Below are 27028 nucleotides of genomic sequence, written 5' to 3' on the forward strand. Positions count from 1 at the left end.
CCAGAGAGTCTTTCCAACCCTCCTGAAAACTTAAATATAAAAAATATAAACTCATTGAAATGTAAACAATTAAAAAATAAAAATGTAATAGCTTTTAAACATAAAAAAGACCCCAGTGATGTAACCATGACATTTTTATTTTATTAAGTCCTAAAATTGGTGCTGTATCTTCATAAAAATCCCGGCATGAAAAGAGTTAAATACCAGCGTTTGAAATACCCTGATGTGTCTAGTTTTCAAAAATGTATGGTTTGATGGGGTAACTTGAATTGGCTGGTTTCAAAGATGTCACAAATAGGGCATAGGCGCAAACTGACCAGATGTCATTTAAAAAAAAAAATTGTGTGGCCATATTGGGCACCCGAATATAGCCGCACCCTTAAAGTTTGGTGGTCTTTTAAAGAAAATCTTTTTAGAAAAAATACACATTAGTGGAATGGTAAAACAGTATTTTATGTAATGAACAGAAATACATGTATTTTAACATATTTGGTATCTATCAGTTTGTCAGCATATGTTATATACAGACAGAAAACCAATAGCCATTTTAAGGTCCCCCCTTAATTTATAATGCACCTTACTTACAGATATGCCCCTCTGCCCCCTGATATGCTTTATGCCCCCTAGAAATGCCCACCTACCACCTAAAAATGGCCACCTGCCCCTACATATGCTTTAAGCCCCCTAGAAGTGCCACTCTGGCCCCCTGATATCCCACTCTGCTTCCTAGAAGTGCCACCCCCCGACATACCAATGCACCCCCAGACTCCCTGGTGTCTAGCGGGGCAAGCCGGTGGATGTCTTTGTTTACAACCTCCGCTGCCGGCACTTCAGCGACAGAGACGCACCGGCTGAAGTGAACCAGCTGGTGAATGTCTGCACGATACGCGTAGGCAACCTCCGCTGCCAGCACTTATATGGTGGAGCACCAGAAGGTTATGTCACGCCGGTGCTCCACCATAGGCGGAAGTTCCGGCAGCGGAGGTCATCCCACAGACGTCCACGGCTGCCGGAGAGAAGGATCCAGGTCCCCTGCAGCGCTGCGGGGGATCTGGATCCTAACCCTGCTGCTTACCCGCAGTAGGGATAAATAAAAATGGAACAAAAACACCCTCCCGGTGCGCGGAACAGCATGTCACGGGCGTCACAAATTGAACATCCCTGCGCAAAACCCTGAATATAAGCCGCACCCCCACTTTAAAGACCTAAAGTGGGGGGGGGGAAGTGCGGCCTATATTTGGGCCAATACGGTACTAGGAACTATAAAGGCATTCCCGAAGTGCCATGTGTGTGAAAAAACAGCAAAGAAATTACTACTACAAATTTTGACAAAGGCTAGTGGTACAATTAGTGCATTAAATGGTTAAAATAACAGCATCTGAAATACCCTGGGGTGTCTAGTTTTCAAAAATATATAGTTTCATTGGAAAGTGTAATTGGCCAGGCTCAGAGAGTCCCAAATAGGGCATATACATTAGGCATCACCAAATGTCAAAGTTCAACATAAAAAAATGTGCACCTCCCAAATGTGGCCCTTTGGCCCCAAACAGCCAGGCAAACCCATGCATGAGTGGTATCACTGTACTCAGGAGATGTTGCTGAAAACATATTGGGGTGTTTGACCTGATCGGCTTCAAAGATGTCCCAAATATGACATGTAGCAGAATGACCAGATGCCTATATTCCAAGTTGAAAAACTGAATTGCGCATAGCCCAAATGTGGCCTTTCACCTCCCAAACAACCTGACACACATATGCATGGGTATCACTGTATTTGGGAGATGTTGCTGAACACATTGTAAATTCATACCAAAATTACAATGTGTGTAGAAAAAAATGCAAATAAATTACTACAAAGTTTGATAAAGGATAGTAGTAGTAGAATTAGGGCATGGAAAGAGTCAAAATTCTAGCATTTGAAATACCCTGTGGTATCTAATTTCCAAAAATATATGGTTTGATCGGGGTAAATAGAACTGACCGGCTTCAAAGGTGTCCCAAACATAGCACATGGGGGCAGAATGACCAGTTTTGGAAAAAAAATGGTTTTGAAATTGCAATATGCTACTTGTACTTATTGCCCTATATCTTGCAAAAAATCATTAAAACATTAGGTATTTGTAAAGGACAAATAGTAGAATCTATTTAGCATTTTTTTTTCATTAGCTTTTGTAGATGAGCAAAAGATTTTCCAAATAAAAGTAAGAAAAAGTGCTTTTTTCACCGTATTTTATCATTTTTTGTAGGGTAAATTTGGTGATATAATCAAAATGATGGTATTTAACTTGTGTGGGTACACTAAATAAGAGAAGAAAATTACAGCTAAACACAAGCACCACAGAAACAGCCATTGTCACTAAGGGGTTATCAGAGGATGCATTAACTACCATTGGGACATTCTCTGTCAAAGTTGTCAGTGCTGACACCCACTGAAAACAGCAATCAAAATTATATAGCTTATCCAGACCTTCCTGCAGGGGCGTACCTAGAGTATTTGGCACCTGGGGTGGATCCTGTATGTGGCACCCCCCCCTCACACATACACACACACTTTAAAACTGCATCGCTTCTATCTTTATACTGGCGCAGACACTGAAGGTGCTACAGCATTACTGTTATCATTATATATTGAGGCAGACATTGACAGTGGTACAGCATAACACCTATCACTATATACTGAGGCAGACATTGACGGTTGTACAGCATAACACCTACCACTATATACTGAGGCAGACAATGACGGTGGTACAGCATAACACTTATCACTATATACAGAGGCAGACACTGACGGTGGTACAGCGTAATCCCTATCACTATACATTGAGCCAGACATTAACAATAGTGCAGCATAACTCCTATCACTATATACTAAGCCAAACATTGATGTGGTGTAGGCCTACCACTTCACTGTCTGGCTTAGTAGTAGGGATGGACCAAAATGAATTCTGGACTGAAACTGAAAATGCAGCATTTACCTGTCCGAAACCGAATATGACTCCCCACCATAAAAAAAAAAAAAAATCTCACTCTTTTATTTAAAGGTAAGTAAAACACCAAAATAGGACAAAAAAATTAAATAACAATATTAATATATATATATGATTGTTAACAGCAATCACACTCCTATCATGCCCAGGCATACCCAGATTCCAGCATGTACTAGCTGACTTGACATGATAGGAGTATGATTGCTAACATTAATGCATTCTCACAAACTCATTAATTATATCCCTCATTCAGACAATTCATCCATTATCTCACTCATTCTCACAATGCATTCACACATTAATTTATTCTCTCACTCATTCTCACTGTTTATTTATTCCAATATACTTTCTACCCACCCGTCTCACTATCTACCCCCCCGTCTCACTAGCTACCCCCCTCCCTTCTCACTTTAACTGAATGCTTTCCTACCTTTCCTCTGTTTTTTTCTCCTTTCAGCAGTCAGCTCCTTTTCCTCTTCTTCGCTCTTCTTCTGTTTTCTTCCGTCTTCTTCCGGTTCAGAGGTCACAGACGGCAGTGGGCATGGCTTCAGTGTTGTGCGCCGGGATCTGACAACAAACCCCGGCGAACAGCAGCAGTTGTCACAAGGGAGCGGTATCGGAGGTCTTTAACAGACCTCCGGCTCCCTTGAGTGATTTGAAGCCGGTTAAAGGGAGATCCTTGATCTCCCCAACCGAGCCTGCTCCTCCAGCGGCGGACATTACTGTCCGTCTCTGGAGGGGTGCCTCGTGCCGGCAAGTTGGCACCCCCATGATGAGCGGCACCCGGTGCGGACCGCCCCCCCCCCGCTAGGTACGCTACTGCCTTCCTGGGACCTCTGATGAGCACCCCTGCAGGCTGATCACATATACTGTTATCAGCAATAAGGGGCTATATAGCGCTGCTTGCTGACTACTATGTGATCAACTGTGGTGGGTATCAAAGTGAAACCCCAGTGATGTCACCATAACATCATAAGGGGTACTCTCTGAGATCCATGAGGTCTTTAAACACCCATAAAGGATCACCCATCAAAAAATAGAAAAAAAGTGAAATTTTGGAAAATCAGGTGACCAAGCACTTTGCACCACTCTCACTAGAAATATACATTTAAAAAACCCTGACCCCAACCCAATAGTTCAACAATAAGAAAAAACAGTATGTAACAGTGCGTAAGGGATCTCATTAATCAGCGATACAGAGAAATAGGATAGATAATACTGCAAGTCAATTAATAAAGTAATATTAGTTTTTAGTGCAGAAAATTTACTAGTGTGGGGAAATTCAGTGTCCTATACAGTAGGACTGGATATGTGCCAGTGTCTACCTACTACCAGTGCTTTGCTACTACTGCTGCTGCCGTCATATCACCTTCCTCTGAGGGATCAATTATTGAAACTGGTCCAATTTGTGGAGAAGTTTAGTCCCATAGCTTGCTGCTGGATGTGTGTGTATCCATTAGTGCAGTGCTGCTGTTGCAAAACTGAGTGTGGATCTCTCTTCCCCAAATTTTGTCCGAGCTGAATGGTCAGGAAATTTAATTTGTTCCCCGAAAACGAATGCAAAACGAAAAGGAACAAAAATTTTGTCTGAAACTTTTGTTGATTTTACTTGCCATGCACTAGGTAGAAAATGCAAACATTGTTGTTTAACAGTATTTATACATTTGTATTTAATGTATAAAATATATATATACAACTGCTCTCCTGGTCACAAAATATATGGCCACCAATTTGTCTAATGCAGCTGTGTTGTATCCAAATGATGACTTTAAGACTAGGACATAAAATGTACACTGAGGAGGCGGGAGGCAATAGGAGAAAAGAGTCAGCTCTGTAAAGCTGGGCATTCATAGTATATTATTTCAATTTATCTAAACGTATAGCAGGCAGTTACCAACAGGAATAAAGTGTGGCCCTTGACAGACAAGGCATTATAAAATGCATAGGAATATATGACTCACCATCCATGCTAAATAACACTAATAGTCTATTTTAATTAATTGTAGTAGATTATAGACACATTTCTTCCATATTTAACTACAAGTATTAAGTTTACTTGATTGCACAGAAAGCAATGTGTTAACCTAAGTGCAATTATGGGACTGGACATGCACCAGTGACTTGGAACCTGTTTGTGAGGGGCTGGGGCTGGGGCTGTGTGGAGGGTGGGTGAGACAGCCTTGGGATAAAATTACACAGAGAAGAACATCTTCAGGTCACATTACAATTATATGACCGACAGAAAAACAACCTGGACAGTCCACCCACATCCATACTCTCATTTAAAATTTACATCCCTTATAGACACTTCCACACTTTTTAATTTACATTATTTTGTAGGTTTCCTGATCCCACAGGTTACAATCATTCTTTATGGTAGACGCTGTCTTTTTTTTTTTATTATTTTTTTTTTTTTTTAAACAAAATAAGGTCTTTAGTATTTACAACTTGTTGTAAACACCAGGGAGTAGGAATACCTAGGTATTTTTTGTTCCAGGATGGAGGACCACACAGAGAGAAAAACACCTGCTATTGCAGCAAAGGAGAGAGGTGAGTTGTTAGCACTAAGCACTTAGACCAGAACTTGTTACTGTACTGTGGTAGGGTGTCCATATGTGTCACCTAAGAGTGCTTGCTTTTTCTATGACCACCAACAGGTTTCTTAGCAGTAAAAGTCTGTAAGACATAATGCAGCAAAGCATTTCTAACATTTATTTAGAAAATATTTTATCAGGAACAATACATTAAGATGTCCATTATAGTCAATTGATGTCCCTAACTTTCTCTATTTTAATTTATCTAGGGATGCCCCTTAAGCATGGTGGTTGCAGGTTCTACAGGATGACCTTTTAACCTGGTCATTCAAACAAAAGATAACCTGTGGTAAAAAATAAATAAAATACTCTGATGATCTGGGTGGACCGAGCAATATCTCATTAATGCAAAATATAAAGTAATTAACTTTTATGTGCAACCGAGAGAATCTGGCCAACCCTGAGGTACAAGGTCAAGTTGTCTATACTTTTTTGTCTTCCAAAATATTTTCTGTGACCTCTACTATGTCGGCAATCCTTCAACACACCTACTGTGCATCTGCTCACACTTTTACTGTTACCTTGTTTTTTGTTGCTCATGCAAGTGTATTAGATACTGTCTTCTTGTCACAAATAATTGCTATCTCTATTGACCTCTTACCTTTCCATTCATCAATTCCCTTTCTTTTGCTCTATAACACTCTACCTTTTCTTTCAATCTAGGTCCTGGTCCAGGTGGGTACAACCTCCCTCCCACTGTGGGTTTTGTTGGTCATGATTACACAAAACACTCCAGCCCAGCATATTCTTTTTATGGACGACCAGCTTACTCTGGTGAGAACTACTCTAAAGCTATATTTAGACTGCAACCTACCTGTCATATAATTCAATGTTCAATTTCAATGTAAGCTTTGTTTGCGACCCAAAATCTTAATAACGTGTTATAACTACCAATGTAACTACCAATACATAGTAATCCCTCTGTGGGGGCGATTAATTACATATCCATTCCATTTAGTGTCAGATATGTAACACATGTAGGGCTGGACTGGTGATGATCCGGTTCTGGCACTTCAAGGCCACTGGTTGCTCAAGGACATAAGTGCAACCAACAGCTGGATATATGTGTTTTTGTTACGTTTTAATGCTTATACCGATCAGCCATAACATCATGACCACCTGCCTAATATTGTGCAGGTGCCCTTTTGCTGCTAAAACAGCCCTGACCCATCAAGGCATAGACTGCACTAAACCTCTGAAGGTGTGATGTGGTAGCTGGCACCAAGTCCTGTAAGTTGCAAGGTGGGACCTCCATGGATGCATCCTGGTGCCATGTGTTCTATAGGTAAGCGACGCACACGCACCCAGCAATCCATGTGGTGATTCATCAGACCAGGCCACCTTCTTCCATTGCTCCGTGGTCCAGTGTAGGCCCATTGTAGGCGCTTTGGACAGTGGACAGGGGTCAGCATGGGCACCCTGACTCGTCTGCAGCTACACAGCCCCATATGCAACAAACTGAGATGCACTGTGTGTTCTGACACCTTTCTATTAGAACCATTATTAACTTTTTCAGCAATTTGAGCTACATAAGTTCATCTGTAGGTTTTGACCACACATGCCAGCCTTTGCCCCCCATGTGCATCAATGAGCCTTGGCCGCCCATGACCCTGTCGCTGGTTCACCGCTTTTCCTTCCTTGGACCACTTTTGATAGGTACTGACCACTGCAGACCGGGAACACCCTTGCAAGAGCTTGGAGCTTTGGAGATGCTCTGACCCAGTCATCTAGCCTTCACAATTTGGCCCTTGTCAAAGTTGCTCAGATCCTTATATTTGCCCATTTTCCCTGCTTCTTACACATCAACTTTAAGAGTGAAATGTTTTCCTGCTACCTAATAAATCCCATCCACTGACAGGTGCCATGATAACATGATTATCACTGTTGTTCACTTCAACTGTTAGTGGACAAAATGTTGTGGCTGATCGGTGTATACAGCATGTGGCGGGAGATATCCAGCCATTGGCCAAAAACTGCAGTTTGAGTCAGGACACAGAGTTTGCTCTCTGGGTGGGAATCTTGCTTGATTATGTGTATATATACGATAAAAATGAAAAAAAGACAGAACAAACACAAAGGAGAGGCTTCATTATGGGTGGGGAGAGAAAACTCATATCCAAAATACAATTGGTAGAAATTGTTAAATGAAGCAGACAGCCAATGGCTGTTTGCTGCCATGACAACATACAATCTTAAGAAAAATTGTCCCCTACTTTGCGGTGGTTGAAAATGTGTTGTGGTCCCAGATTAGGGCTAAACTGAACAATCTAAAAAAACTTTAATATGGCAGATTTCTTCACTCACCCTTTTATTTGAAGTCTATTCACCATAGAGCAATATCATCTGAAACAGGATAACCCTCGAGTAGCACCAAAGTAGCACTATGTGTGCTCACTACTAAACTCACAGGTCTCCCTGTTGATTGAATGTGACCATTGCTTGGTTGCACTTGGTCAATTATTGGCTGCCTCCGAATCTTCACTGAAGTTGAAGCAAGACATGGCAGTGACATCCTGTAACAAAGCTTTTATTGACTTCTGGCCTACATAATATTAATCTTATTCTTTGTTGATATTTGTTGATTGTAACATCATCATATGCCACAGTGCTGTACAATGGGTAAACAGGACATAACAAGTAGTGCAACAATTAGGGCTTACCAAAACAAAAGGTAGCAAGGGCTGTGCTCAAACCAGCTTTCAATCTAGAAGGTTTTCTCTTATTAACCCCCCTTTTTCCTCCTGTCCTTCTCATTCTGGCATAAAAATAAATCTTAATTCTTATATCTTAAATGTTAATTTAATTATCCTTCTAGGTTCCCACATTGTACACTTTTTGACTCACCTTTGATGTCACAGAGGTGGTGCAGGGACAACTACGTTGGGACTTTTTCACTTCATTCTTTTCACTATTCTTTCTCTCATAACCTACAGCTCAGCTGAGCAAGTCCAGCCCTGGACCTCGATATTATGTGGACCCCAATCTGACCCGTTTTGGCCGCAGTGCTGGGCCCGCTTATTCCATGCTTTCACGTGGAAGGTCTACAGGTAAATATTATTCCGTATTCTATATTATTTGTTTCACACCTTTTTATAAAGCCATTTTTATGAAGTGCTTAATATTTTTGCTCATCTTTGTATATCTGGAACAGGTGATATAAGTCTAAAACCAGCACAGTTATCAGTTAGGTGAATCTGTGGCACAGTCTTATGCATTGATATGGAAGTACTTTCCTTACCCACAAGAGGGAACCATAATACCAAATCCTCCCCTCATCTACCCATCAACTTCAGTTTGAAAGGTGTCATGGATACTAGATAATCCTTACACAGACACCCACACTGCTGGGTGAAAAGTGGGTGGCAGATAATTAAGATACTTCTGCATGCTAATTACTATATAACTGCAAATTAAAATGTTTCTGTTAGCTGGAATTTCATTGAGCCAGACAAAATATGTCATAGGTGGGTATACAATTATATAAACATTCAGAGTAGGTTTTATTGCCTGCTAGGAGACAATAAGCAATGTCTGATAATGGCAATAATGCGCTCACAGGCAACTGAAAACAGCAGGTTAATTCGATCGTAAACCTTGAGTTACATGAAGTCAGCATGGAGTATCAGCTGGCAAAATCTCTGCCATACAATGCCAGGACTGTTAACATAACCAAGTCTTGGGATGAGACTGATGAATGACCTTGTGGCAGAGTTCATGCTGACCAATGTAGTATATCTGCCCTTTCACCTTGTGTCCAACTGACATTGTCCCTGAATTCAGCACACAGGAGGAAATCCTGCTCCAGGTAGGTGGGGTCACATAATGTAACATTACCCAACTGTAGTTGCAAGGCAGCTTGCACCGCATGCAAGCAGACAAGGTGAGTGTATAAGACAGACATGTAACTAGATTGCATTGGGGGTGTGTGTGGGTTTGCGTACTTAGAATGGATTGGGAAAAGTGAGTGTGTGAATGTATCTAGAATGCAATAGGGTGGGTAAGCTCTTACAGATAGGTGGAGCTATTGGGCCAGTTGGCTGAAGGTTCCAGTCCTACCCTGGTAGAAATCACTGAGATTGTTCTACTGCAGTTATCCTTTTTGTGATGGGAAAACACAAGCAACATTTCCATAGACAAAATACTGGCACCTGGCTATGATATTGTTTCCATAGAATTACTGTTGTAAAAAGCTTATTAATAGTTATTCTTTTATTATGTATCATAAGTGTCTCGCTATTTCCCCTTATACATTTATTTTCTAGTTTGCAAGAAAGTGGCCTTCTTAGTGACACTACCTAACAAACTAACAAACAGACATAGTATTTTCAATAGCTATTGTATGTCAGGAAGAAGCCACATGGGCTTACAATAAATGTCGCTTTTTTGTGCATTTATTAAATAGATGCACACATCTTTTCAAGATATAAGGCTCCCATTTTTTTTTTTTTTAAAAAAAAGAAAGGATACAAACAGATTGCAGAAACATTTCAAGTGCCTGTCACTGAAAACTTTACCTGATCAACACATAAAGTCATGATGGCATTAAAAAGTGCAACTTCTGATGGAATTCAACTCAAAATAATGGAATACATCTAGTCAATTACGGTGGTAACATTTTTTTGCCAAGATGGATGCACACTATTAAGGGTGCTGCTAGGCTAAGAAAATTACACCGTTTGCAACCCACACAAACTGCACTTACATACTTCATACACACTGAACATTCCAAAATACGGTGTAGAATAAACTTGGAAGCAAGGTTCTCAATGTTGTATGTCGATATCTTTGTCATATGGAACCTATGTGCTACTTTTTGCTTGGTACTGTAGCCCCAACAGATCATCAATAGATCTGAACTATAAGGGGTTTGGGAGTCATTATTATGATATGTATGACCTGTCATGGATTATACCTTGTCTGCTTTGACCTCAAAATGCACAGTTCATTGCTCCTTATTTATTCCGTCCTATTGAATTTTTCCCATATTCACTGAAATTTCACCCCTTATTAAATGTCAGAAAACATTGCACTGTGTCCAGATGCTAAGAATTTCTTTGCTCTGAGGGAAAAGCACTGTGTAGAATAAATAGTGTGAAATCCATGGGCTATTATTACATTATAAAAACTTTTAGTTTCAATTCTACAGCCACCATTTGTCTGCTATCTGCATTTGCATTCAAATCTTCAAAGCCCTTTCACAACGCCTGCAGCTTTGATTTAACACCTATCCTAGATTCCAATGTATGCAACTAACAACCCAATAGAAATGATCAATAGAACATTAACCCCGTCATTGCCATGATATCCTACTCACCAAACTTTCTGCCCTCCACAACCTGCAAAGATCCATTGTAACCTACATACCTGGCTTAAATCACTTGGCATCCTTCTGAAAACTATCAGGGGCCGTCCGGGAGGTGCTAAATTTTGGAGACTTAAATATTCCCCCACAAATGACCCATCACCCAAGGACCTACCCAATGGTCCCTACGCAGTGGTCCAGAGTAGGAAACAGCAGGTGCTGTTACCAATGCTAGACCAATAGATAGCCACTGCCTAATTCCCATCTCAAAGCATGTTGCTATAAATCTGCAAGAAAATCTGAACTCTGCAGCCAGTCCCATCAGAGTCATCCAATGCAATGCCAGATCAATAAAAAAACAAGTCTGTTACCATTGTCAATCTTATTGAATCAGTAGATCTTGCTTTCATTACTGAAACTTGGCTGGACGAAAATACAGGCCCCATCTTGGAAGCAGCAGTCCCAAACAATTCAGTGCATCACTGTGCTAGACTAGACCGCAAGGGTGGAGGATTGGCAATCTGCATCAAATCCTTTGTTGTAATAACGTAGAGTGGCCTAGGATTTAACCTAGGCCACTCTACGTTATTACAACAAAGCAATTTGAATGCATAGCTGCCAGCATCTCCACTGTGAAAGGGTTCAGGATTCTACTGATATACAGGCCACCTGGCGATGGGAAGGGATTCATAGAGGAACTTGCAGATCTTGTGGCTAATCCTGGAACACCCAAAATGGCTAATCCTGGGGGACTTCAATGCCTGGATTAATGACACAGCTTCCCAACTTGGGCAGGATCTCCTAAACATGATGAGTAGTCTTGGCTTCACACAAACTGTCACGTCTGCCACTCATAAAAGAGGCCACATACTTGGCCTGGTGTTCCAACTTGAACTTGAAATCCCTGCTGTAAAAGTAAACCCAGTAGTATGGTCAGATCATCACTGCCTAAACTTCTCCATCTCCTCAGAGCGAACCAAACTTCCCCCTACAAGGCTAGCCAAATGTTGCTCATTAAAGGGTTTGACTTCACCAATCTTTTTATCAAACCTCAACCTAACAGAATTACTGGGCACCTGCAAAGACCCCAACGTATTAGTCAACAGTACAATAAGAGGGTGAGCGATACCTTGAACAGCCTTGCTCCACTTCGCATTGAACCTATAAAAACCATCCGCCATGCTCCATGGTTTGACAACACCATCAGAATGCTGAAGAAAAAAGGCCGTAAGCTCGAAAGAAGGTGGCGTAAAACACACAACCAGGATGATAAGCGTTCCGAGCACATTACCGACTACCAACTCAGAATAACTAAGAAAAAAATCTACATTCCTGGCTCGTGAAATCACCCTTGCACACAACAGACCGGACTACTTTTCAAACTTTTCAAATTTCTCCTAAGGAAGCCCATCCAGGGCGAAACGCGTTGAGAGAAGATATTGAACACGCAGACAATATTATTTTGCTGGACAGGAGTTAATCAGGACTGTGTTTTCTCTGCCTCTAGTCTACAGATTTTTTTAAAGCTGAATGCTGTATTGACATCTGCTATCCTGTAAGTGCATTTCGTTTGTCTATACTTTCCACAGATAATATTGCACTATTTGGTCTTTTTTTTTATCTACCTATAGATTTTAATGAAGAAATAAAGATCCTTTTATTCTGAAGAACCTCTTGTACCGTCACTGTTTGTGAGTGCATTCACATTTCATTTTCAAATTTTTTTGACGTTATTATACTATTATATATATTTTTTTCTTTTCTTCCCATATGCACATGCGCCCCCGTTTGTGCTGTAACACAACAGACCGGCCCAGCTCTTTTGCACCGTAGAAAGGCTCTGCAAGCCATCTTGCCTGCATACCTCCACAAATCTCACACAGTCCAAATGTGAAGATTTTGCAGCCTACTTTTCAGATAAGATAGCTTCCATCCGGACCTCTATTGCAAAAGGACAGCCAAAGGCATTGCAGAGGTACAAAAACAGGGTTTAAATTCCCCCAACCTGTGAACAAGTTTTAACATTCTGGGCAAGGAAGAAATCATCTCAATCTCACAAAACCTGCGGGCAACCACCTGTGACTTAGATACCTACATATCTCCTCCCTGCATGCTCAGAAACAGTAGGCCCAGTTTTTACAAAAATAGTCTAGTGTTCTCTGGACTCCGGAGTTTTTCCAGACCTACTGAAAGAAGCAATTGTGAAACCTCTTCTAAAAAAGCCTTCCTTAGACCCAGAAAGCTTCACGAACTATAGGCCCGTCTCCAACCTCCCTTTTCTGGGAAAAATCATTGAAAAATGTGTTAATGCAACTAGAGGCCCATATGTCAAGTAATAATATCTTTGTTTCCAATCAGGCTTCAGAAAAAGTCATAGCACTGAGACTGCCCTGGTTCGAGTTCTGAATGACCTCTTGATGGCAAGAGACAAGGGTGATCATTCAATCCTAATTCTTCTAGATCTGTCAGCAGCATTTGACACCATTGATCATAAAATTCTTATTGAGCGGCTGCAAGACCTATGCGGGCTGGGAGGCACAGTTCTAACATGGTTTAAATCTTTCCTCACAAACAGGTCACTAAGGGTGTTCCTCAGCTCCCACACCACTAACGTTTGGAGTACCACAAGGATCCATTCTATCTCCTACTCTATTTGCATAAGTTATGGTGGGTAAAAGGTGATGGAAACCCTTCCACTTAAATTTAAGGGGTAGTAGAAGTATTATTAAACACTCATCTACAGACACCAGACAAGCCAGAAGGCTTGTTTTTCCCTCAGAAATCTCATGGTGCTTCCACAACCACAAGGGATTCTGGGTAGGCGCATGCAAATAAGGTTAACAATTATCACCTTTGCCTCTATATCCACTTTATACATGGATCCCTTGAAAGTAATTGCCTTCTGTACAAGACAGCCTTTAGACAAAACTCGGGAAGAGGTCAATAGCCAGATCACCACTCATGGACAGCTGTTTCGTACCGGATTGGACCCCCTTTTGCCTTCAGAACTGCCTCTATTCTAAATGGCATTCTTTCTACAAGGTGCTGGAAACGTTTCTCAGAGATTTTGGTCCATACAGACATGATGGCATCATGCAGCTGCACATCCATGATGCGAATCTCCCATTCCACCACATCCCAAAGGTGCTGTATTGGATTGAGATCTGGTGACTGTGGAGGCCATTGGAGTACAGTGAACTCATTGGCATGTTCAAGAAACCAATTGTGAGCCTTGTGACATGGCGTATTGGGGTACACTGTGGTGAAAAAGGGATAGACATGGTCAGCAACAATACTCAGGTAGGCATTTAAACGATGCTCAATTGGTACTAAGGGGACCAAAGTGTGCCAAGAAAATTAGGGCTGCAACAACTAATTGGTAAAATTAATAGTAATCGATAATGAAAATTGTTGCCAACAAATTTCATTATCCATTAGTTGAATCGATTTTATCGAATATAAGAGGAGGGTTTTTTCAGAGCAGATGCTGTGAAAAATACCCCTTGTTTTATAATCCAACCTCAAATAGAGGTCGCACTATAACACTAAAATCCAGATCCCCAGCAGTGTTGGGGATCCTCCTCTTTGGCAGCCAGTGAACATCTGTGCGATGCACGCAGACATCCTCCACTATTGCCTTCCACTTCTGAGGCTTCTATGATGGAGCACTGGCATGACATGACCTTCTGGTGCTCCACCACAGAAGCAGCCAGAAGCAGCGGAGGTTGTCTGTGCGCATCGTGCAACTTTCGCTGACTACCAGAGAGGATCCACCGCAGCGCTCCAGGGGACCTGCATCCTCCTCTCTTGTAGCCGGTGGGTGTCTGGGCGATGCGCGCAGACAACCTCCACTACTACCCAACACCTCCACTGGGGCTTCTATGATGGTCAGTCATAGAAGCTCCAGCGAAAGTGCCGGCCAGCAGCAAAGGTTTGTCTATGCGCATCATGCAGACGTTCACCGGCTAGACACCAGAGAGTCTGGAGCACAGGGGGTAAGTTGGGGGGGGGCAGAGTGGCGTATTGGGGGTATAAGGCATATCACGTGCACAGTGGCATATAGGGGGTTATAAGGCATATCAGGTGGGCAGAGTGGCATATCAGGGAGTATAAAGGATATCAGGGGCACAGTGACATATAGGGGGATATTAGGCATATCAGGTGGGCAGAGTGGCATATCAGGGGGTATAAGGGATATCAGAGGTACAGTGGCATATAGCGGGTTATTAGGCATATCTGGGGCGGAGTGGAGTATCTGGGGTATAAGGCATAACAGAAGGCACAGTGGCATATCAGGAGGGTATAAGGCATATCTGGGGGCAGAGTGGCATATCTGGGGGTATAAGGCATATCAGAGGGCACAGTGGCATATTAGGGGGTAAAAAGCATTTCTGAGGAGGGCAGAGTAGCATATCTGGGGGGCAGAGTGGCATATCGGGAGGGAGTGGCATATCTGGGGGTATAAGGCATATCAGAGGGCACAGTGATATATCAGGGGGCATAAGGCGTATCTGGGGAGGGCAGATTGGCATATTTGGGAGGCAGAGTGGCAAGCCTGGGCTCAGATGTACATAACTGGGGGGGCAGGTTGGGAAATAAAAACAAGAAATGCATTTTTCTCAAAGTTTTTTTATTCTGCTGTTTGTTTTTAACATCCAGTTTGTTCATTAAATTATTTTAAGTAAATGAAAATTTTACATTTTTTTATCCGATTCATTGAAAAAATAATCGGCCAACTAATCGATTATGAAAATAATGGTTAGTTGCAGCCCTAAAGAAAATGTCCCCCACACCATTACACCACCACCCTCAACCATTGATACAAGGCAGGATGGATCCATGCTTTCATGTTGTTTACACCAAAGTCTGACCCTGCCATCATGTCACAGCTGGAATTGAGACTCATCAGACCAGGCAATGTTCCATTGTCCACTTTTGGTGAGGCTGTGCAATTGTAGCTTCAGTTTCTTGTTCTTAGTTGACAGGAGTGGCACCTGGGGTGGTTTTCTGCAGCTGTAGCCCATCTGCTTCAAGGTTTGACCTGTTGAGCGTTCACAGATGATATTCTGCATACCTTGGTTGTAACAAGTGGTTATTTGAGTTACTGTTGCCTTTCTGTCATCTTGAACCAGTCTGCCCATTCTCCTCTGACATCAACAAGGCATTTTCGTCCACGCAACTGCCACTCACTGGATATTTTTCGGACCATTCTCTGTAAACCCTAGAGATGGTTGTGCATGGAAATCCCAGTAGATCAGCAGTTTCTGAAATACTCAGACCAGCCCGTCTGGCACCAACAACCACGCCACGTTCAAAGTCGCTTAAACCCTCTTTCTTCCCCATTCTGATGCTCGGTTTGAACTTCAACATGTTGTCTTGACCACGTCTACAGGCCATGTGATTGGCTGATGTGGTTTGAAATTTTTAGTGAGAAGGTTTTACAAAAGGGTCTGGGTATTATGTGGATTCCCATCAAATACGTAAAAAAGGGTAATGTAAAAAAGTAATGGAGCATTGGAAACTAAACTAAAAATGCAACATATACATTCCAAAATGTATTCCATACAAACATACATGTCATTTGTGCTAGAAACACTGTGCCCCCTGAAAGGGAAGTGATGCCTCAGGGAACAGATAAACCACATTAAATATTCTAACGTGATACAAAATCCAAGAAAATATTACCACATAGCAGTTGCACCTGTGTACTTTCTAAATGACCCTTGAAAGCCTGTCACAAATATTCTGTGATCAACTAGCATCTGTTATTCTATTGGATGTCAACAGGTGACAGGTTCACCTTAAACAGATGTCACATTAATGCATTTTTCTGGAAACAGGCATTGTATAATTCATAGCAGCTTGACAAGTATCTCCATACAGCATTATCCAGGCATATAGTTTCCAATGCACCATAGTCAGTGTTCTGTATATACATTGTGTAGCACTAAAAATGTTTCACAAACACATGACAGGTCCTCCTATATGGGTAAAAATGAAATAAACCCCCCACAAAACTTAAATCATTCAATATAGGGAGCTTATTCCAGAATGTCCCAAATTCTCACTACAATATACATATGTTTGGGGATCTTTAGTTGAAGTTGAACCTCAGATGTCTCATTTTCAGATGGAATATTATCAACAAATCAAATTGGTACCTTTTGTTATTTATTCTGATCTATATCACCAGGCTTAATCACACATGTTAATGAAGCCTAACAGAGTTAGCCATTTTCATATTTTGTTTTCTTTAAAAAAAATAGGTACAAGTATTTATTTTAAGAAAGTTAGTTATTTTATTGTTTTGATGACTGTGCTTATCAGTGAGTGATTAGAGTGCAAAAAAAAACAAAAAACAAATACCTGAGGTGGCTGACATTGGGAAATCCTACCGGTGGCTGCACAGGGCTGGACTCAAAAACAACACTGAGGCACTAATAATGGCAGCACAATAGCAGGCACTAAGCACCAGATCCATAAAGGCAGGTATCTAAGGCACCAGGCAGGACCCAGGGTGCAGGCTCTGAGAGATATAGTGGTGGTAGATAAGGACCAGAAGACAGTGTTAAGATAAACTAGAGAAGTACCAGGGCCTGGTACTGGAGAGAATGTGGCCAAAGTGTCATAGAAGCATGTTACTCCTAAACTAGGAGAGTGGCTCCAACAGATCACAGGAACAACACCAGAACACTCTGTCCAGCAGAGAGCAGTGCTAGAAACAGCTAAGATACTGCACGGAACCCTCAAATTCTTAGGCTTCTGGTCAGGGCTGTCTTAACAGCATTGTAGGCCGATTGCCTTGGGGCTTTTACCCCCCCTCCGAAAAACAATGTGAGGCGAAGATTAATCAACATAAACAAAAGTATTGGGAGGGGAGGGCTAGCTGCTTTGAGTTTGATGGGCAAATATACACTGATGCACAGTGGATGCCCATACACACACATGTACACGTACACCCACACATACAAATATACTTACAAACGTTGGCCCATACACTCACATAGACAGTCCATACAAATGCCTGCCCATACACACATATGTTCTGTCTATATACACATACTGCACCCACACCTGCCATTCACACATATATGCACTACCCAAATATACTGCCCTTACAAACACCTTCCCATACACACATACACTGTCCTTATAAATGCCTGCCCATTCACACACACACACACACATATGCTCTGCCTACATATACACACACTGCCCATATACACACACATATACACATACACTGCCAATACACACTGTACTTATCTACAAATATACAGATACAATGTCACACACATATACAAAGACACTGCCTTTACACACAACTTTTACTGAAGTGATGCCCAGTTATCAATTTAAGCAGAGGTGTTTGAGCTGATCCTGGAGGGGCAATGTCAGGGGGATAGGTGGTATACCACAAGAACCACAATACCAAAGAGGATGCATTTTTGCTGGTTTGTACTCCTTAATGATAGGCCTTATTGATTGAAGCCAATGCTAGCTCACCTGGATATAACTTAGGCTATGAAGTTGTTCAAAGTAGCCAGCATTGCTTGTACACCATCCTTTGGTACTGTACATGCAGTAAGCTTAATTTGTTGCATGTATCTCAGTGACACAATGTTGACATACAAATTAGAGAAATCTTAAAAATGTTTCAGGATCAAAATCTAGAATGCACCTTCTGCTAATTTAGCTGGAACAGCAAAATGGTTGTTCCTACCAATAAAATTTTATGAGCTCATTGCTACCATTGGACAGCCTCAAAGGTTAGTCAACTACCGTGCTATATTTTTCAGTTTTAATAAATTTCTTAAAATGTACCTGTCAATAAAAAATAAAAATGTATCACTTTAAACCGAATAAGATAGCAAATGTATATATATTAAAAAAAAAATCATCCCCAATTATCTCTGTACTGTTAGGTAAAAACTGCAAATACTCGTCCTGAGTGCATGTGTGTGTACCCAAAATAATCTGGAACATTTTACAGAATGCTGTGCAAAGAACAGTATGCACTGCATTCACTGATAGAACTGAAGGCAGTGGGGTAAGTGGACATTTGGGCAGCCATCTTGGACAGGAACTGGAACCGGTGCCAGCATTGATCAGGTAAGTACACATTTTGATTTAAAGTGTCATACTTACCAGCAGTTGACCCTGATCCTTGATGCACACATTAATGGATACCAGGTACACTTCAAAGATTGTGAAATGACATCAGTTTTTTCAAGCAAGTTTCAAATCCATTCATCTCAATACTTTGCCACTCAAGGAAAGTAATTCCATTCTATTCTATCCACTCAAGTGTGCTCTTGTTCAGAACAGTCACAAAGAAAGCTGATTACCACACACCCTTAAAGGAAATAGAATACAAAGGAATGCACACAGGGAAAAATAATTCAGGTCGAGTTATCATAATCTTAATTCATTATTTCCAGGAGTTGAGTTCAACTACAACACAGGTGACCAGGGCTGGCCTTAGGTGTTCAGGACTACTGCTCTGGCCCCCCTCGACAAAAAACAAGGGAAACATTTTTGTAACAAACAACTTTGTTTTTAATTAGTTTTAATTAGACATTATTTATGTGCAAGTGCAAACAAGTACAATAATATATAACTGGAAACACTGGTAACAATAATGTACCTTATAAATATAGGGGGGGAAAACAGCGCAATCTTTGTAACAAAAAGATTTTTCCTTTAAATATTGAAAAAAATGGACCCTATGCAATTATTTCCTTTGCACCCCCTCCACGCACCCCCACTCTGACACCAAAAAAATTACATATAAACTCAGCATTAAAGATATAGATTAAAAAAAACTAAATTACAGGCATAGATCACAGGTTGCACACCCTAAAGCCAGCTCTGCTCCATCTTTGTCCCCAAACAGTCCAGTGTGAGCCATCTTTGTCCCCATACAGCCTAGCATAAGGCATATTTGTCCCCAAACAGCCCGTCCTGTGCCATCGGCGCGGCCCTGACCTTGGTGATGGGACGGCCGCGTGGCACCCCTGCTGCCATGGCGCCCTGTGCGGCCGCACAGCTCGCACACCCATAAGGCCGGCCCTGCAGGTGACCAACACCTGTGGTGTGACTGCAGACTGGCATGGAGATTTCTGGAATGGTACAATGATGTAGTGGAGATCGGCGGGTGTATTGGCTGAAATACATTCCTTATGATTACTGTCTATCACATTTTAATCCTAACATGTCTGTACTTTGTATTGTATACTCTCAAGTCATGCTTTTCTGTGTTTTTTTGTGCTTTTTGTTTAGGGACCACCCCCTACACCATGATATTTGCTATCATCAAAAAATAGAATGCATAGATTTAATAATAGTTTTTAAATAAAAACAGCTTCTTCCTTATTGCACTTTCTAGCTATTTATATCCATTTACACACAGTTTTAAAGACATAAATCCTTTCTTTTGTACTCATTCTATTATACTGAAGTGTCCTGGGGACCACAATGAGAATATTGCAACCCGGTTTATCCGAAGTAATCATTCGCCTCTGTTCTTTTTTAACATTTTTTTTACACAGTGTAGTTTCCATTTGACAAGCTACCCAAATGCCATTACTTCCTTCCTTAATTTTTATGTAAAATACACACTGGAGCCCATTTACATAGACTCCAATGCATGTTACTGCATGGAAATCAACATATGCATTTTTCAGTGTTAGAGAGATTTCTGTCTCATTTTCCTCATTACTGTGGCAGCCTATACTCCAGCATGCACATGTGCTGTAGAGCATCAAATTCTCTTAATGGGAGTAGTGGTAGCCAATGTAGCAATTGCTATCGTTTTAAAATTGTGCGCTAATGCACATGTGCAGGAAGGATGCTTAAGTATATTTTCTGATTTCAGAAGAGACGGTCTAGGGTGAGGAGACAATGAGACAGCATTCTTATTTTGTAACACCGGAACTAAAGAATACAAAACAAAATGTTAAAGGGACAATCCAGATATCATGTGTACTTGGATGTAACGGATTTGATGGTTGAGAAAGCCCTTTAAATTTACGTGGTGTCCACCTTTCAAATCCAATGGAACATTCTGTAGGATGTGAACATCTCCTAAAAGTGTTCCTTCAAGGATAATATAAGGTCAGGTTTCCCTAGGGACAAAGACTTTTGGTGCTTTTGCATGTTTAATAATGGGAAAAGCTATGTAGGTGGGGCACAAGCAGAAACAGAAAAGTGTATACAGACTGGATGAGGCTACTCTAGCTCCTAACTTTTACCCCCGTTGAATTGGGAGGCCTGGGGACAGAGCTTGGGAGGTAGAGTGTCAATCAAACTGTCAATGCTGCACAGTATGCATTCTCCAGTGTCCCAGACCTAGAAGAAGAAAAGCTGGACACAGTTAGAACTCGTCAGGACAGCAGGACAGCAGGATAGAGTGGCAAAATCAGGACTGTCCCACACAAACTCATACGGGACAATTAGGAGGCATGGGCTACCATTAAGCCCCTTCCATGTTGCCTAAAGGTGGTGCTAAAGCTTTGTGATTTCAGAAAATTGCAGCCCTGGTTGCTTTTGCAGAGAGTTAACAGCAAGTGACTGGAAACTAAGGGAATGGGCTCTTTGACACCAAAAATAAATTGAAACAACTTAATTGCCTGCTTATTAAACATTAACCTTTATTATATTCAGGCGCAACATTTCAATCTCAATTCCATTAGTCACATATAAATTGCAGTCATTTAGACTGACACATAAATATATGTAAAGTGAATTAAATCAATATTAACATTCAGTGTGATATTCCTTTTCAACAATATAATTGCCAGGTGATGAGTGACAGGAATAAACTACACCCAAAGAAATCAGCTGAATCCTTGACTATAATATATCTTGCAAATATTCAGCTCAGTGCTTCTGGAAATTCTGACATTCTCAGTCTCCTTGTATTTAATAATTTATTAATATTGTAATTAACAAAATAATTGAATATTAATTAAATATTACTTGGGTGGTTTAATATTAACCTTAGTTTTTTTTTTTCTTCAAACAGATTCATATGTAAAGCCTTCTATGCTTAGGTCAATAGGGGATTATAAATTAAAAGAAGAGTTGTAGTTTCAGCTCTCTCACTTTACAATGCATTATGAAGGGCCAATAGAGACAAGTTTATCCAGCAAGAAGGAGTGAGTTGTCTCTATGTAACGTATAATTTAGTGGGTGAGGACACCCTGACAAAACCTCACTGTTTTAACCAAACATTATACACATACGTGGGAACAGGGGCGTACCTAGAGTATTCGGCACCTGGGACGGATACTGTATGTGGCACCCCCCCCCACACACACACTTTAAAACTGCATAGTTTCTATCATAATATACTGGCGCAGACATTGACGGTGGTACAGCATAACTGTTATCCTTATATACTGAGGCAGATATTGATGGTGGTACAGCATAACTGTTATTAAATACTGAGGCAGACATTGTCGGTGGTACAGCATAACTGTTATCACTATATACTGAGGCACACATTGACGGTGGTACAGCATAACACCTATCATTATACATTGAGCCAGACATTGACAATAATGCAGCATAGCCCCTATCACTATATACTAAGCCAAACATTGATGTGGTGTAGGCCTACCACTTCAGTGTCTGGCTTAGGGATGCACCCAAATGAAAATTCTGGACCGAAACTGAAAATTCAGCATTCACCGAAACCGAAAATGACCCCCCCACCGTCTTCTAATCGGGGTCGTCTTCTAATCAGACCTCAAATAGAGGTCTGATTAGGAGACTAAGATCCAGATCCCCCGCACCGCTGCAGGGGACCTGGATCCTCCTGTCTCACCCGACCCCCCCCCCCATCATACACACACTTACCGGTGCTTCCTGCTGTGTTGCAGCCGGAAGGAGGTGTGGCTAGCAGCGGGGGTTGTCTGCGTCCGTCGCATAGACCTTCCCCGACTGTCAGAGATCAGAGTTCCCCGCACCGGTGCGGGGAACTCTGATCTCTGACAGCCGGGGAAAGTATACGCGACGGATGCATACAAACCCCCGCTGCTAGCCACATCTCCTTCCGGCTGCAGCAGAAGGCGACGTCAACCCGCTGCCCCGGCTGGAAGCACCAGTAAGAGAGGGGGGAGAGCGGGGGAAGGGGGGTAAGAGAGGGGGGTGAGAGAGGCGGGGAGAGAGAGAGAGAGAGTGGGAGAGTGTGTGAGTGTGTGTGTGTGTGTGTGTTAGTTAAATGGGGGTATAGGGTGTGTGTGTGTTAAATGGGGGCATAGGGCATTTCTGGAGTGGCGTTAAGGGGGCATTTAATAGAGCACTCTGCCTCCTGAAATGCCTTATACCTCCCTATATGCCACTCTGCCCCATAATATGCCTTTTAACCCCCTAAATGGCAGAGTGGCATATAGGGGTATAAGGCATTTCTGGAGGCAGAGTGCTCTATACAATGCCTTTTAACTCCCTTAATGCCACTCTGCCTCCTGAAATGCCTTATACCTCCCTATATGCCACTCTGCCCCATAATATGCATTTAACCCCCTAAATGCCAGAATGGGATATAGGGGTATAGGGCATTTCTGGAGGCAGAGTGGCACATAGGGGGTCAAAAGGCATACCATGGGGCACAGTGGCATATAGAGGGTTAAAAGGCATATCATGGGCCACAGTGCCATATTGGAGTGGCAAGTCTGGGGGCAGATGTGCGTAACTGGGGGACAGGTTGGAAAATACAAGAAATAAAAACAAAAAAAATCTTTTTCTCAATCATAGCTTTTATTAAAAAAAATAGTTTACATGAATTAACATTTACTGGTAAAACTTTTTTCCTTTGGGGTCGTCTTATATTCAGGCTTTTTCTTTTTTTCCTAAGTTAATATTCAGATTTTGGGGGGTCGTCTTATAATCAGGGTCGTCTTATAATCGAGCAAATACGGTATATATATATATATATATATATATATATATATATATCTATTAATATTGTTATTGAATTTTTCTGTTCGATTTTGGACTTAAAATCTATAACATTGACAGTGGGGCACATGCAATTATTGGTGGGGAAGTTGGGCATGCCGCAACAGTGCTCCCTCGACCCAGAGTTTCCAGCCAAAACTCGGAGAGTTCCCAGGTATGACTATACAGGTCCAGCCAAGCTTGCAGCAGAAGCACACCGGGGGTGGCGCTTCATAATATATAATGAAGTCATGTAGTTGAAACAAATTTTCGTGTTAACGCTCCTTTTAGTGAATAAGCCCAATTGTGTGCACAAACATGTGACTAATACCAAATACTTCCAACCGAAAACCAAACAGAGGTACATTTATTGTAAAGCAGATTTTCTTATATCCCAATGAATTCATATCATCTTCTGAAATACATATTTTACCTCTAGGAGAGGTTATATAATTTTCCACTGCCTAGCAATGGCTTTTTGTCAAAAGCCTTGGATAGGAGGGTACAACAAGTGTGATCCTGCTGTTAAAGTTACGGGAACATCTATTTTTCAGAAAAGAGTGGTACTTATCTGTAGTGCTTAGCAATCACTAAGCAAGGCTTCCACAAACTCAAAAATACACACCCTGGAACAATCTGGTTGCAATTTAGACTACTGTGGGCTTACTTAATAGATATCTTCAATATAATATATTCAAGTTGTTGAGATTTTTTTTTCCAATTATTTTTTTCACCTGCTGATTTTAGTATTTATAAAGCACGGTAGTGATAAAAGCCACACTTTAAGTGGTTTTACTGAACAGCAGGATTTAAATCACACTTATGATGAGAAAATTATATCCAGAAAATAAGGCTTAAGGTGAATCTGTCACCTACATAGCATTTAGCATCATTTCTTGTCACGTTAAAATTACCAATATAGGCAAAAACTAATGATTTCTCAATAAGTTAATTCTATAAACTTGATTTTTTTTTGAAAAAAGAAAGAATGTCATCCTGGGAGGCATTTGTATGATTTTATATCTCACTGACAGCTGCCAAGCAAACTAAGTTTGGGACAATAAGCCCTCTTGTAGCAATGATTTTGTCAGTAACGATACATGGAACACCTACATGGTTCCCAGTCTTCTGCTGCATGTATTTTAATGTAATATATTTCTTTAGATAATTATATTTTCTATCACTTTTTTAAGGTCTCAGGAAGGTCTTTGTTGCCTTGTAATCCTACTGGTAATGACAGACTTGTTAACCAGTCTTCTGCTGTATGTATTTTAATGTAATATATTTCTTTACATAATTACATTTTCTATCACTTTTTTAAGGTCTCAGGAAGGTCTTTGTTGCCTTGTAATCCTACTGGTAATGACAGACTTGTTAACAATGACATAATGTAAGGCATTATTAGAGCTATGAGTTGGCGGCGTTAGGTCTATTGCTGACCTAGCTAAAATTGCTGACCTATTGACCTTGTAATGCAGCAGCAAACTGAGGTGCTGCCATACAATCTGATTAGGCTGTTTAGCCCCTCCCCTAATAATTTCTATAGATCTATAATTACATATATTTGATGCTATGATTAAGCTTGTCAGACATATGAAATGGATCAGGCAGGGGAGTGTGTGAAAATTCACACCATGATGGTACAGGTAGGCATTACAATTGGATACATTCTTCCATTTTTTTTTTTATCATCAAAAAACATAAACTTTGGCCTTTACTTCATTCATTGTGGGCCTACTGCTACTTCTCTCACCATGTGTTGAAGGGGGGTTACACGGCATGGATAAAGTTAAAGAATGTTTTAGATTCCGCAGTATCCAATTTTTCGGGTTAACATGATAAAGTACAGAACAGGGTACTAACTATAGAGAAAAATAAATATTTAATTATTTTTCCTTTTTACTTTTTTTTTCTTCAATATCCAAAAGTTCACAGTAAATAACAGCATTGGAGATAACAGCATTTAACGTTTAAAGGAGAACCATTGTACAACACTGCCGAATATGATGGTGCTATATAAAACAATAATAACTAATCTAAAAGGATCAACAGGATCCCATAGGAAAACAAAACTAAAACACAATTTATCTCTAATGGTGGAAAAGAAATACCTCCTGGAATCTGGTATTTTTTTAGATCTTGAATTTGGTAAACTTGTCATGATAATAATCTCTTGGTCTTATAACATATAATAATAAGGAAATGTATTAGACACCTATGTGTTAAGGTCTTTGGTTTGTGTGTCTTGTAGAAAAGAAGACAACATCTCCTGGTCCTGGAAGTTATAGTCCAGAGAAGAGTCTGATCCCCAGCCACCACAGACCACCATCCTATTCCATTAGCTCTCGAACTCGTTATCGCTCGATTGACCAGGTTCCTGCACCAAATACGTATTCTCTTCCTCCAGTGCTTGGATCACATGTTAAAGACAAAGTTTCTGCTCCTGCGTTCAGTGTGTCTGGAAGGTACCGCCATGGCGGATATTCTGAAGATTTGGCTCAAACACCAGGCCCAGCCCACTATCTCCAAACAGATCTTAGCTCTTATATGAAGAAAGGGCCTGCTTACTCCATGCTTGCTAGACAAACAGGAGCAAAAGCAGTCCCCGTCACTCCAGGGCCTGCGGCTTATAGCCCTGAGAAGGTAAAAAGCCACAAGAGCCGTGCACCTGCATTCTCGTTAGGAATCCGACACTCTGAATACACTACTCCGCTCATCATAGATGTGTCTAACTAAGAGAACAGAACAGCTACTCCACTCAGCAACTTATTCCTCTTAAACAAATGTGTTACTCACCAAGTTTCCTAGCATACATTGCTCTCTTTCTCACATTAGACGTTTAGATTTATGAATTCTCTCGTCCATCTTCTCCACATACAGCTGCACTACATGACCGAAAGTATGTGGGCACCACTCCTAATTATTGAGTTTAGGTGGTTGAGCCATCTCCATAGACATAGAATGAGTTGTGCTGAATGACTTATAACGTGGCACTGGATGCCACCTTTGCCACAAGTCAGTTTGCAACTTCCTGCTCTGCTAGATCTACCCTGATCCACTGCAAGTGGTATTGTTGTTAAGTTGAAGCATCTCAGAGCCATGAATTGTTAGACCATGCACAGAACAGGGTTACCAAGTGCTGATTCATGTAGGGCGTAAAGATTGCTTGTCCTCTGTATCATCACACAGAATTCCAAACTGCC

General features: G+C 41.1%; 1 protein-coding gene across 1 annotated transcript; it reads left to right on the plus strand.

Moving 5' to 3' along the window:
• Positions 1–5485: 5485 nt before the first annotated feature.
• ODF3L2 (outer dense fiber of sperm tails 3 like 2) lies at positions 5486–26690 on the plus strand. The gene is made up of 4 exons (XM_053456124.1): positions 5486–5537; positions 6245–6355; positions 8515–8628; positions 26077–26690. Exons 1-4 carry the CDS (start codon positions 5486–5488, stop codon positions 26559–26561), a joined length of 762 nt encoding a protein of 253 aa, XP_053312099.1. The 3' UTR covers positions 26562–26690.
• The last annotated feature ends 338 nt before the right edge of the window (positions 26691–27028 follow it).

This window comes from Spea bombifrons, chromosome 1, assembly GCF_027358695.1.
Source record: "Spea bombifrons isolate aSpeBom1 chromosome 1, aSpeBom1.2.pri, whole genome shotgun sequence".
In the NCBI taxonomy this organism is placed as follows: Eukaryota; Metazoa; Chordata; class Amphibia; order Anura; family Pelobatidae; genus Spea; species Spea bombifrons.